Below are 15212 nucleotides of genomic sequence, written 5' to 3' on the forward strand. Positions count from 1 at the left end.
TTTCTACTTTCTCTATATTAGACTAATAGACATTTCAGTGGTTTATTCATTTACATTTCAACATTCTCATTTGTTTAGCTATTCTAAAAAAAAAAAATACTACTGTATTATCATATTTTTACGGAAAGTTAAAAATATCATACCTAAAGCACAGAAACTGAAAAGCAAAACTAACCATATCCTTCTAAAATCCTGGCCAATAAAAAGAACACTATGGGACACATTAATGCAGTGTTTTCTGAAATGAAATATCCAAATTGATGTGTAAGATCATCTATAGACAGAGATAAATCATGAGTCTCAGATATGAAAGAGAAGCACTTTCTAGAATTTGAATTTTTATCGGATAAAAATTGAGGCCTATACTTATACATGAAGTAATATTAAATTAATCTCAGAAGAGTAGCCAAAGGCATGCTAGATGGTTTTTCAATCAGTTCAGTTACTATATATTGTTTCTTTCTTGAACATATAACCCTATAATTTTTCCCATTGTTGCACCATTAGCAACAGGGGTAATAACAATATCTAGCATGGAAAAATACTATTTCTTTTATCTTTTATTTTATTAAATTTATTTTGGTGACATGGGTTAATAAAATAATATAGGTTTCAATGGTACAATTCTATGATACATTATAGGTATAATTGCATTGTGTGCCCGCAATCCAAAGTCTAATCTTCTTCTGTAACCACGAATTTGACCTCCTTTAATCTTTATTGCCCACATTTCCTTCCCTCTGATAACCATCCTACTGTGGTGGTTTTTGTTTGTTTCAATGAGTTTTTGTTTGTTTTTTTGTTTGCTTGTTCATTTACTTAAATTTTATACTCCACATATGAGTGAAATCATATGGTTCTTGACTTTTCTGTCTGACTTATTTCCCCCTTTTTTATTTTTAAAATGTAAAAAGAGAGATACTGTGTGAGCTCCATAAGTGTGAGAGTGAATGGAGAACTAAGAATTTTTCAGGGTCATGTCTGGGGTTATACAACTAAAGACATAATGAACATGTGGGTTTTTCTTGGGGGAGGGGGTGAGACGGCAGGGCATCTCCTTAAAACCTGTCATGTGGAATTTGACTATTTTATCTTTTCATGTTTTTTCATTCACAATGAACAGAACGCAGTAGTAGAAAAAAATTCCAAATGAAAGAGTGAATGAAGTTCATAATTTTATACCAACTGCTATCTCCAATATGAAAAGTCAAAATAGTATGTTGAAGATTCTGAATTTTAAAATCACATGCTATCAGAGAAACATTTTTAAGTGTCAACTCTACTAGGTTCCACAAAATCATTAGGAAATAATCTACAGTAGCCAAACATGTCTTGATATTTTTAGGTAGAAGTGAATAAACACAAATTATGGAAGCTTTTTAACAAAAAAACTCCAAGCTCCCAACATAATGTTAAGAATATGCCACATGCCCTATCCAGTTTGGCTTAGTGGACAGTTTCAACCTGCAGACTGAAGTGTCCCAGGTTTGATTCCAGTCAAGGGCACATGCCTGGGTTTCAGGCAAGATGCCCAGGGTGGGGCATGCAGGAGGCAGCCAATCAATGATCTCCATCTCTCATCAGTGATATTTCCATCTCTCTCTTTCTCTCCCTTTCTCTCTGAAATCAATAAAAAAGAATATGCCACAAATACTTAATGATAGATTTACAATAACGAAAACACAGAGAGTTGATATATTTATTTAACAGCCATTCTTTTTTTTATTACGTGGAACAATTAGTTAAAAAACAACAATGTCTGACTGTAGATCTGATGGTAAATTTAAATTATGCATGCATTTTCATATCTGAGATCTTGCAAAAGCCTGAATATGAAAAGCACTCCATAAACGTCTGTGGAATTAAGTTTACATAAAATAAAAGGGGCCAAATAAATCTATAGATAAGACAGATTAACTTTATGCACTTGACATTTTAGTTCATATTTGTCCACATTCAGTTGGTTCAACTAAATTGTGAACTCAAGTGTTAATTGTAGGGCAAGAAATATATAAGGATAAAAGAGAGAAATAGATAAAATTAAAGATCTTAAAAATCCTCACAGATCAATGTGTCTTTCTTATATCATATTCATAATATATTTGTGAAACATCATTTTTCCCTATTATAAGCAAACTTATAATTTGCATGTATTTAAGCTATATTCTTTTAAATAACAAAACTAGAAATTATTATAAAAATTGGTATATTTGAGCCTTGGCTTGTGTAGCTCAGTTGGAAGGTTGTAGGTTTGATCCCCAATCAGGGTGCATGGAGAGGCAACCAATCAATGTTTCTCTTTCACTTCAATGTTTTTTTTGTTTTTGTTTTTTCTCTCTCTCTCCCTCTTTCTTTCTCTAACAAATAAATCAATAAAAACATCTTTTTTTTAAATATTGGTATTTTTAAACTTTAGCAAACATCTCTAAAGTATAGGAAAAATAAATTCATATTAATATTTTCATGTTGCTAAAGTAAATTCCACATAAATACAGGAAACTTTCTAAGTGGTAGACAGACATTGCATTGCATAACTGTTCAGATGCAAAAAAGTTAACTATAAGGTATTGGGATAAAAGTGTGTGTACACACACACACACACACACACACACAATCTATACTTTGTCACAACGACAAAATAAAAATTTACAAATTTACAAATTTCATATATTTACAAATATATGAAATTTCTATTTATTTCTGAATCCCTGTGCTATCAAATACCATGTTATTTTTCATAACTTTCCAAACAATAAGTATTTCATTTTTTTTACAAAGTTCATGGTAAATTATATTATTTTATGATTACAACTTAAAAATCTGGAAGACACGAACACTGTTGAGTGAAGAGCTCTGTGTGGTATGCTGCAAAGAATTCTAAGACAATGTAAAATTAGTTGTCTAAACACTAAGCTGTATGCCTAAAACCAACACAAAATAATATTGAAAATAAACGTTGATAGAAAAATAAAATAATGAGGCTTAATCTCAAAAAATAAAAATAAAAGAAATCTAAGACTGCAGTGGTTTATGTATAGAAAGAGACAAGAAAAAAGTACTTGTGAAGTTACACTGAGGCCCAGATGTTTAAGTTCAACTTAAATTTTAGTTATCTCAGTTTATGAAGGGGAAAAACATGCAAAAAACAAGAAAAAAATTATTTAGAAAGACTTCTGAGGTTTTTTTTTTTCATTAATAGTCCCTGGGACTCTCTCTTCATCAGTAATTCACATTTTTTATAATAAAGCAATGATTATTTGGATGATTAGATTAAGGTAGAAAATAATATATACATATTTAGCTTGAGTGAGACATGGTTTTAAAATTGGTGACAGAAGAAGATTTGACTTTGGGTAGTGGGCACCTGGTGCAATATACAGACCTTGTAACATAGAAACCCACACCTGAAACCTCTATGTTCATGTTGACCAGTGCCACCCCAATTAATTTAATAAACAAGTATTAAAATAGTAAAGAATGCTACTGATATTAGTGAAGTGGTAGTGGATATGCCAAAGAGCTATACAAAAGTCATACAAATTCACAACTTCACAAATACCAAAATTCCAGCAAATATTTTACTCACTTTTATATATCAACTTTGTGCAATCATTACTTATGTAAAGATCTTTCTGTGCTGTATAATAGCTATTCCATATAAAATTATAACTACTATATACATTAAAACTGTCCTAGGCATGTTGCAGTGATATTCTAGTGTAGGGGTGTCGAACTCAATCAGAGAAGGGGCCAAAATCTAAAATCCAGCCTAAATCGCGGGCCGAATGGTTTACTGAACAGTCATAAACTGACAATGTCATAAACTGACAGCGGAGTGCAGTGATGACAGCGCGGTGCGGGCCACATTGCAAGGCCTGGCAGGCTGGATTTGGCCCGCGGGCCTTGTGTTTGACACATGTGTTCTAGTGTCTTCTGTAAAATTCAAGATACAGAGTTGATTATACTGACTCAGATAATATCCACAAATTGCAGGATTTACGGCAGAGAGAGACACTATGTGTTATTACATCAACTTTTTGCATTGAATAGTAACGATATATCAATAGAAAGGCTTCCTAGGAAGGGCAGATAACATTGGTATTAAAGTTTTGACCATGATGTTATAGTGAATTAAATTATCTATAACATAAAATTGAATACTAAATTTTTAACTGCAAGCCCTATTATTTCAAAATAGAAAATATTTTTTTAGATTAATAGGATGCCATGCATTACTTCACTCTAAATATTTTATATGCCAAGTTCTTCGGGTTCACCATCATCTGTATGACTTTATAACTCAAGCACAAGCAGAGCTCTACAGATGTCCCATAAAGTTCTATAGCCTGGGAGGAATTTTTCCTTTAAAGAGTCAGACTCATGGCTGATACATCTGATGCATGTTTTATAGGTTGACAGAGTATCTTTGTTCAAAATGTGTCCTGTCATCTGCGTGTCCTTTATGTTTTTCTGCACCAGCGAAGCTCGTTTCAGACTGAGCTTTCTCAAAGGCATAGCTGAGTCTCTCTAACTTTGTCACAGTCAAGTAGTTTTTTTTTATTTTTTATTTTTTTATTGATTATGGTCTCACATAATTGTCCTTATTCCCCCATTCCCATCCCAAACCCCTCCCTAGATATGCCCCTCCAACCCCCCCTCCTTGTCCATGGCCACTGTCTAGGCCCATATGTATGCACATAAGTCCTTTGGTTGATCTCTTCCCCTTACCCTCCTCCTCTCTTACTTATGCACTTCTGGCAGGCCCAGGCTTTATGTCTAAGCAGGTTTACCCAGGAGCCAGATGGGGGATGATCAGAACCAATACATGTGTGCCATAAGGAATACAGGCTGGATGAAGAACTGACAGAGGCAGACCCTGACAGTGTGACAGGTAATACATATTCCACAGGTCTAGATGGACTGCAAGGCCATTTGTTGGAGGCCAATATACATAATAGGTGGAGAGTTAAGACAATATTTTTCTAGATGGGATTCCAAATTTAGTCACCAGAAGAACCATTGATAAATTTCTCAATCACTTCTACTGTAGCCCATCTTGGAGCTAGGTAACTTGAGAACGATTTCTGATCTTCTTAGTGATAACCAAGGAGATTTAATCCATGCTCCGTGTCTCTTAGATTTGAGTGGGTGATAAAGCCAGACTCTTAATATTCCAAGGTAATGGAAGACAGCATGACCAACCTCATCCAGACACCTCATTTTATTCATTAATTTTAACCTCCATCCCTCCCTGTCCCTCCAACCTCTTTTCAGGGCACCTAATAAAAATGAAATTGAGTGTAAAGGTCTACCATCTTTCCTGGGCTCACCCCTAATAAGATTCAAGACACTGAGAAAACGTGAATAAAAGAAACACTTGGTGCTGAATCATCAGTAATTAAAGGAGAATTTCAAAAGAAAGTTTAAGTATCAAGAATCAAATTTTGATGAGGGGGATAATGTCAACATAAATAAATTTTAATAAAAATATATAGATATTGTCTTTTTTAGTGGTTTGAAACACTAAAAATGAGGGGAAATAACATGTTTTGATACTAAGTTGCATTGATACTTAGACCATTTAGAAGTGAATCAAGTTTGAGTTTCTTTGGATCAGACATTATTTACTCTAGTGGGTTTTATTTTGTTTTGTTTTTTCTTATTTATTTTAATTAGTCTTTCTGGATTGTTAGTTTCTGTTTTCATCTATTTTATTAATCACAGTTTGCTCACTTCAATTTAATGTACTTCAATGAATCTTTCTTGAATTCAATTCAAAACATTTCCAGGGAAACGTAAATAATCACACATTTTTAAAAATCATCATGACCATTTAAATTTTATCTTCCTAAGCAAAAGAACATTGGTGAGCTATCATCTTGATGCTTAAAATAGCTGGAAAGGGGACTAAAATCAGAAGCAAAATGAAAATACCATATTTAAACAAAGAAATCAAAATATATTTTACTTAAAACATTTCAGAATACTGTTATCAATGACTTTTTAAAAATATAAAAAATGCAAAGTGAAACTTAATAATAAAGAAATTTTTCATACAAAGAAGTATTGTACCTGTTATTTTGAGGTGCAAGTGCTTTATTTTTAGCACTGATGTCATAAATAAAATGTTGTTGGGTAATTATTATCCAATTTTCTGCTGTGGTATTTCCCAAGATGGTGATAACAGGATAACCCATCTGGAGTGTCCACTGGTCCATTACTTCTTGTATATTTACATATTTCCCATTCCTTTTTAAAGCCTTTATAACCAAATTGGTATAAATTAGTTTTACAAATATGAATTATAATTATCATTCAACCATTTTCATTTTTACCTTTATGATTTACCTAAATATAAAAACAATTAAATCAGTGAAGCTAGTATAATGTCAGTAAAATTAATTTTCTTGCCTTTACTTACCTTCATGCATATACACACACATATATACACTATATATATGTATATATGTATAAACATATATATATACGTTCCACACATGTGATATATATATGTGTGTGTGTATAAATATATGTTTTACTTAATGAAAGATATGTGTGTATGTGTATGTGTGTATGTGTATAAATATATGTTTTAATTAATGAAAGATTTTATTGGTAAAGGAAGTACTTTCATGATCATTAAGTATCTCCAATATGTCCAGTGTCAAATTTAAACATTTGTTATTCATTCACATATAAAAAACAATTTCTTTAAAATGCCAATATTTCTCTCTAACACCATATTAAAATTATATTTCAGAAATATTGACATGTTTGAAAGTAGGCAAGATATCTTTTACTATCATTTATATTTTAAGTAATTTTAAATACTATTATCTTTAATATATATATAAACATATGAAAATTAAACAAAAAAGCAATATAAGAAGTATAAAAACAAATAACAAACTGTCAGCGACTGTTTTATAAACTCAAGTAAAGCATTCAAGAAGAGGTATTGATATCTGAACTTCCTATACATTACCTCTGATAGTGTATTCCAGAGATCATTTCTGGCTGCATTGCCATACTTATGAATGGTTAAATAATCCTACAAAGAATGCAAAAATGTAATTACAATTCAAAGGCTAAGCAATTTTTAGTAAACACATTCATTTCTCAATTCAATTAATCATTTCCATTTGTTGGAATTGCATTAACAAGAAAGATATGCAGAAAGATGAAGAATTTCATTTTTAAATATTCCAGAAAATTTTAACTACAGTGTATTTCTTAATTAAATCATTAAACAATATCTTAGAAATTATTAATCTCATAAAATTATTTTCATAGGCCTAATCTCTCTATGGATTTCCAAGTTCAAAGATCTTCCTCTAATTTAGCAAGTCAACTTTGAGCAATTTTGAAGAAACTATTCCTGCAGTGAAATATATTAGGTAAAACTTTCCCATAAGGCTTTCATGTTCAAGTGCTAAATAAATGTTTTTGTTTTATGGAATGAAAAATAAAAAAGGAGCCCATTCAGTGTGGCTCAGTGGTTGAGCGTCCACCTATGAACCAAGAGGTCATGATTCAATTAGTCAATTCCCTGTCAGGGCACATGCTATGGTTGTGGGCTCAATTCCCAGTAGGGGGCGTGCAGGAGGCAGCTAATCCATGATTCTCTCTCATCATTGATGTTTCTATCTCTCTCTTCTTCCCTGTTTTTATTTGAAATCAATAAAAATATATTTAAAATAAAATAAAATAGAACCTGATTGATACATGCAGATGTGAAGAGGAATTGCTTTGTGAAAAGAGTGATGATTATCTTCACAACCTGTCAAGTTCCTTAACCTTTCTGCAAAGAGCAGGCTGCCTAATACAAAATGATGCATACTTATTGCCATTAGTCTGAAACACATACTAACATTTAACAAGAAGTCAATCCTACATGTATTTAATATTCTGGGGCTTGGATTTCCCATTTCCTATTTTCAATCATGTGAAGTTAAACCTACACACTTTCCATCTGATTCATGTCTTCTCTCTTTCGTGAAGCATGGTTTATGTCACTGTGAATGCGCTATTTAGTTTTGGCTCCTTGGCATTATATTTTTTTCTGAATCCAAAGTAAGGAACAGTGTTTTATTTTATAAAACAGAGAGTCCCTTCCTTCATTTGAAATTCCATCATCTCTACTACATGTAGGTGGTAGACAAAATCCTAATTTACATCACAGTACTGAAATAAATAAAAAAAAATGCTGACTCCTTACAGTACTTTATTTAGAGTAGAATACTTTGGGGATAATTAAAGTTGAGAAGGCAAATTTTCTGAAATACAAATTATAACACCTGTGACAGATTCAGCTTTGTTGGAAACTCACAGCCCAGCAAACGGACACTCCCACCTAATCAGACTCCTAGCGATGCAATGCCCAACACTAGCTTCCAAACACAAATACATCATCTTCTTCAGGCACTGTGAATAACTTTGTTGAAAAGATACATTTCTGAATACCCAATCTGAATCTCAATATTCACTTTGAATGTGCCATAGGAGGCATTTTCAATTTGAACCCAGGGGCCTGGATTAAAATAAATAATTTCACACTTAATGGGCAGAATATTTTATGTTTTTTGCAGCACTTACATGAATACATTTGAGAACATTGGGAACTATGAAACATTAATTTGAATTTTATTTTAGTGATGCTATAATAAAAAGTATTAAAATTAGAACTATGGTTGGTTTCAGTTTATGAACAGTGCCACTAGGATAAACCAAAATAGGGAACAATGGACTACCACACAGACCTTGAGAGGTCCAATACATAGCTACACTATTCTTTTCATATACAGATCCTAAAAACCCTACTGTTCATGATATGAGTTGACCCTGACCCAATACTGGTCATCAAGTGGATCTCTTAGTTTCCTTGCCAATTCAGAATGAAGTGCAAATTTACATTGAAAGCTGAAATGGCAACTTTCTGGGCTCAGGAAACAATTCTCACTTGTCCACCTCAATATTCAGGGCAACAGCATATCTTCTTGGACTCCCGGCAGTCCCAATGTTCAGGTGTTATTGGAATTCTACTTAGGTCAACTATTTTTTTTTCTCCCACAAAAAGCCCCAAATGTTTTCATTGGTTACTTTAACCTTCCTCTTGCTAAAATAACTAATGTCAAAGAGTCATATTTTAAGTTAAGGAAATTTTGCTTTGTCTATGTAGAACTGTAAAATAACTTAAAGAATCGTGATCATGGCCTTTTGACAATCAATCATTTATGTATGTATTCATGGCACAGAATGCATGGCTCATTTTGCATGTGCCAGGGAGCTTTCTGGGTGCTGGGGAAAGAGTGGCAGAGAAGAGGTTGTGGAGAACAACTGCAAATACTGAGATGTGATTTGAGGAGGAAGGTTTTTGTGATCGAAACTTCAGAAGTCTTGGTACAATAACCAGTTGACAAGTTGAAGTCAAACATTTGGTATACGATTAAGTAAGATTTCAAGTTCCTTTCAAATCTACAATGAATATGGAAGTGGCTGAAGTTAGGAATCTAAAATGGAAATCTGTTTACTAGTATATTACAAATATGAAAGTCAATCAACAGGAGAGCTGACATTTTGATATAAACAGGAGAACATTCTAATATTAACTATAAAAAATTGTGGGTTTGCTACACAAAATATTTAACAAACAACAGAATCGTTGAAAAAAATAAAACAAAGATGAACCCCTAAGGTATACTTAAGGGCATCAACAATGATATCAACTGATTAAAATTGAAAAGCATACTAAGCAACAGTATATTCTCATATATCAATGGCAGGCTTCAGCAATGCTGAGCCACATTCAGATCTGACAAGGGGCGGAAGAAAGACGGAATTTCTTCCTGGGAATATCTTTTAAAGAATTAAGAAAACTTCCCCTCAAATGCTGCATCAAACTACCCATATTTTCCGGGTTTTCGAAGGGCATCATGTGCTCTAACAGAAATCTGTTCATGAAGTTTTAGGAAAACCTGTGTTGGGCCAACAGAAGCAGGAGACCCAGTCCTGTGAAGTATGTGGTTGTATAATAAAGAGTGAGAACCTGAACGAAATCAGAAAGAAGAGACCAGCTTATGGGTAAACCATGTACTCTTTTCTCCAAGAAGATGCAAGTCTGGGCCTCAGTGATGCCAGGAAGTAGGGTTCGTTCTACTTGTAAGACTAGTCTGGGAAATGCCTGGTATAGTCGGGCATTGATTTGTCTATGTGACAAGAAGGTTGAAACAGGGGTGTGAAATATTGTTTCTTTCTGTTTAGAATAAAAGCACCTCAAAAATTTTGTAACGGGTGTATTTCACTCTCTTGGCTTTCCAGCATTTAAACACCACTTTTATATGAGGTAATAACTCACCATGACTCTTGGAAGAAAGTGAGGGTTCTGCCTCCCACTTGAAATGAAAGGACTAGAATCCTATATAATAAAAGTCTACTATGCAAATCGACCCAACAGAGGGGCCTGGGGGCTGGTGAGCAGGCAGCGCCAGACCAGCCAAGGCAGGTGCCCTGGGTTGCCTCCCCCAAAGGGAGGCCATATTGTGGCTTAGGTCTGCTCCTCGGACATCCCCAAGGGATCCTGGTCTATGAGAGAGTGCAGGCGAGACTGAGGGACACCCCCTACCCTGAGTGCACAAATTTTCGTACACAAGGCCTCTAGTTCTAAATATTTTCTCTCCACTCTCCCTGGATAAAGCATTGACATGTCCCCTAGCCTCAGAGAAGTCAACATTCCCATTGGGACTATGAACCCTACAGGATCCAAGAAATAGGAATAATTGATAGAGTGCTCCCAATGATGCTGACAGTGAGGTTCCAGGGGTAGCCAGCCATGCTAATGGTACAAGTGAACCAACTAGTCTGTGGTACAAGCTTGGCTAAATTTCTTAATCTCTGATTCTCCTTTAGTTCTTTTTATCTGTTTTCTAAGCCTAATCCTCCAGTATTTCCAATGATTCTAAGAGCTACCCTACCACCTGCCAATAAATTTCTTTTTTCTTAATTTAACCAGATGTTTCTGTTGCTTGCACCACCCAAACTCCAACTTATACAACACTAATGATTGACATACACAAAATAAAGACATTTTAAATTTTATTGTTAACACCAGAAATAAAAATAGAAACTATTTCTCACAACTTTTACAAAATGAAAAACAAAGAACACCTAGTTCTATTTAGTAAATCTACTATACTTTCAATGTATAATGAACAGTGGGTATTGGAAATAGAAGCAGATACTTAAATTTAAAAAGAGTCAGACAAGGAGGTTGGAGGAAAAAAAAGGATGAAAACTCCATAGACAGGAGTGCATGTGAGTAACAATGAAAACAAAACCATGCTAAACTTTTGTCTTGAAGTTCTTGGAGCTGTTTTTAAACCAAAAACCATAAGCTCTAAAATTAAATGTTTTTGTGTATATTATCATAGTAAATGACCTTAGAGGAATTTGTGGGCAACAACAAAAGCAGAATAAAAGCTGTCAGGTTACATCAATGTCACACAAGGATTGGATAAAACCCATTTGCAGCCCAGCCCATGTACTTCAGAACATATTTCCATATTCCCTGACCTCAAGAAACAAAAGCAAGGAGACTACAACAATGACAGATAAACAGCTAAACACAATAATGCTACACTACAGATCAACATATTATTTTGCTTAATACCTGAAGATTATTTGGAGATTATGAAATTAAGTAAAAAATGCAAAAATGCAAAGCAAAATATTTAAAAAGCATTATGCTAAGTAGAATATTTAAATTTTCATTCCATTAGATAAGAAGTACAAAGAGATATAAATAATTATTTGATATTTACTATTAAATCATAACACACTAGAGGTCCAGTGCATGAAATTCATGCACTGGGGGTGGGAGGTGTCCCTCAGCCCAGCCTGCACCCTCTCCAATCTGGGACCCCTCAAGGGATGTCCCAATGCCCATTTAGGGCAGTCAGACATCCCTTTCACAATCCAGGACTGCTGGCTCCCAACTGCTCACCTGCCTGCCTTCCTGATTGCCCCTAACTGCTTCTGCCTGCCAACCTGATCACCCCCTAACCACTGCCCTGCCAGCCTGATTGATGTCTAACTGCTCCCCTGCCAGCCTGTTTGCTCCCAACTTCCCTCCTCTATTGGCCTGGTCACTGCTAACTGCCCTTCCTTACAGACTTGATTGCCCCCAACTGCCCTCCCTTACAGGCCTGGTCCTTCCCAACTGCCCTCTCCTGCTGGGCATTTTGTGGTGGCCATCTGTGTCTATATGGGAGCAGGATCTTTTACCACTTGGGGGCAGCTATCTTGATCTTTGTGTTGGAGTGATGGTCTATCTGCATATTACTCTTTTATTAGATAGGATAGAGGTCTGGTGCATGGGTGGGCATCAGCTGATTTGCCCTGAAGGGTTTCCTGGATCAGGGGGTGGGAGGGGAGTCGGGGGGGTCCCTTGGGGCATGGGATGGCCTGGGCCAGGGGTCTGTGGTGGTTTGCAGGCCAGCCATGCCCCCAGGTGACCCAAGCAGAGGCCCTGGTATCTGGGATATATTTACCTTCTACAATTGAAACTTTGTAGCCTAGAGCGAAGCCAAGACTTCTGCCTGCTCAGTGGTGGCAGCCATTTCTGTTGGGGTTTATTCACCTTCTATAATTGAAACTTTGTAGCCTGGAGTGGAGGCCTAGGCTGACCAGGACAGGTGGAAAACTTGGCTTCCTCTGTTGCCAGGGGCAAGCCTAGCCTGTTCTCTCCTGCTCCAGTGGTTGCTGCCATTTTTCTTGGGATTTATCTTCTATAATTGAAATTTTGTATCCTTGAGTGGAGGCCTGGGCCAGCCATGGTGTGTGGAAAGCTTGGCTTCTTCCATTGCCGGGGAAACCCATGCCTCCTTCCAGGTCTCTGTGGCAGCAGCCATCTTAGTTTGTATTAATTTGCATATTTGCTCTGATTGGCTGGAGCACATGGCTGGTGGGCGTAGTTTATGGGTATAGTGGAGTGGTGGTTAATTTGCATACTACTCTTTTATTAGGTAGGATTTTCAAGGAAGAAACCCAGTAAAATAGGAACAATTGACAAATTTTTTGAGGTATGGACATCAGACACAATAAAAAAGAGGTGAAAGTTATTTGAATGGATAAAACAAAAGTAGTTGAAGTCAGTTATAAAATTGTTTGTATGCCATTCTGATTTCCATTTTTAAATGTATATTTAACCTAATTTGACTGTTAGAAGTTGCCAACTTAGATATAGCCATATTCAGATATTTCTCTAAGAACAAAAAGTCATTTTACATGTTTTAGAAATCCATTTCCCCACTTAATGAGTGCTAATTTTATAAAATCAGCAGATTTTCTTAAGTGCTGCTAAATACATGAGGTAATTTAAAAAAGTAGCCAGGCTGAAACCAGTTTGGCTCAGTGGATAGAGCGTTAGCCTGTGGACTAAAGAGTACCAGGTTCAATTCCAGTCGGGGGTATGTACCTTGGTTGTGGGCACATCCCCAGTAGGGTGTGTGCAAAAGCAACTGATCAATGATTCTCTCTCACCGGTGTTTCTAACTCTCTATCCCTCTCTTTTCCTTTCTGTAAAAAATCAATAAAATATATATTTTTAAAAGTAGTCAAAGATTAAACATGTTAGCACCTGAAAGATTTATTTTTTCTTAAGTTAAAGGTAATGGCTTATTCTCACATCAGTTTTGTTATTTTGTGTGGGGTTTTTTCCCCACATAGTTCTTATTTAGTAATTACAGATCTTGCCACCAATGCTGCAATGTGTAGGAGCATCACCAGAGGTGAAATATTACCACTGTTGAATTTGTACTATCTTCCAGAACAACCTGACAGGGTCCTACACCTGTCAGTGAAATACTGTTCATGTATGTCTATAGGAGTGTTCTGGGGCACTAAAATAGTCCGACTTCTCACTTCTGCTGCTAGCTGAAAATATTCCTGAGACATAAAGTGACTCTATTGGTGAAAGTGAAGTTCGTGAATTGCTTTTTGCAAATGCCCTGGTAAAGGTGCTTTGACCACAACAAGCTCCTTACAATAAATAGGCAAATTATATACTAGCTGATAAAAATATACTGTCTCTTGTAAATCAAGATGCCAGCTGAATGCAGGGCAAATACAAGGAGTTCACCTCTCCCACTCCTTTCTTCAGCCCCAGTGCTGAGGACTAGTTGAGAAGAACATGCAACTCAGTTGAGAAAGAAGTGTTATGTATATTCAGAAAAGCTAAAGGATTCAGGCTGACCCTAACCAGCCATGTGATCTTAGGTAAGAAATCTGTTTTCATTAAGCCTTAATTACTTCAACTAGAAAAAGTAGATAACATAGCACTTGAGAAAAATGTTCACAGAAAATGACATAAGACAAGTGAAAAATACCTGCCACACAAAGAATCCAAAAGACTTTAGTTATTTTAAGAGCAAGCTCAGGGGGGTTGGGAGGGAGTTGAGTCAACATCTTCATCTTCAACCTTACCTCCAAGAGAAGCCAAACTTTTCTAGAAGCCCAAACAAGGAAAATTATATGAACTTGGAGGGGTGAGGGGGAATCAAATCAAATTTTTGAAAAAGTAAAAAATGCAAGAAATTGAGACCAACCCTTCTTCAGACTTGAGGAAATCTTAGAAACTGCACCCCACCCAAGTCTGGAAAAAGAAAGGAGTTGGGGGGCTCTTCCAGTTGTGAGGTGTAGCACCTTGTGCTTCAAAGAGATGTGATGCAATGGGGGCACAATTGCTCATGGAATGGGAGACTTAGAGTCCTCAGCACAAAATAACCATTCCTGATTTAGTAATGGAGCAGCAAAGACTCCGATCTTCAAGTAACCAGAAAGGCAAGGCTTGGGCAAGATAAAGACTAAACCCTCAAGCATTATTCACTGCTTCACTTCTTTCCCTTCACTCACCAGTCCCCTTCATGAAATCAATATGACTGCCTCTCGGTGAGGATTGGAACAGAGGGCTCTTTACCATATGTTCTGGACTGAGAAAAGTTCCTTGGAATATTCTCATATTAATGGCCATGACATAAGGGAATTCAATACGGGTAGATTAAATTTCCTACATGCTCAGAAGCGTATGGGATTTGCTTTATTCAGTGCTAAAATTATATATATTTGTTAATTTATTATTTACTGCTAGCATTAATGGCAGGTATTTGTCTTTCAGATTCTTTCTGTCTTTGTTTTCCTGATTATCCAGCTTATAGTTC

At 35.6% G+C, this 15212-nt stretch overlaps 1 protein-coding gene across 3 annotated transcripts in view; it reads right to left on the bottom strand.

Annotated features, from left to right (window-relative positions):
• TRHDE (thyrotropin releasing hormone degrading enzyme) overlaps window positions 1-15212 on the bottom strand; it is a 363581-nt gene that overhangs the window by 84072 nt on the left and 264297 nt on the right. For all 3 annotated transcript variants that reach the window (XM_084878863.1, XM_084878865.1, XM_084878864.1), the window contains exons 8-9: window positions 6986-7051; window positions 6073-6260 (exon numbers count right to left, since the gene is read on the bottom strand). In XM_084878863.1, the coding sequence (XP_084734989.1) occupies window positions 6073-6260; window positions 6986-7051 (254 nt within the window). The remainder of the gene's footprint in view (window positions 1-6072; window positions 6261-6985; window positions 7052-15212) is intronic.

This window comes from Pipistrellus hanaki (genome assembly GCF_964339955.1).
Source record: "Pipistrellus hanaki genome assembly, chromosome: 3".
Lineage (NCBI taxonomy): Eukaryota > Metazoa > Chordata > Mammalia > Chiroptera > Vespertilionidae > Pipistrellus > Pipistrellus hanaki.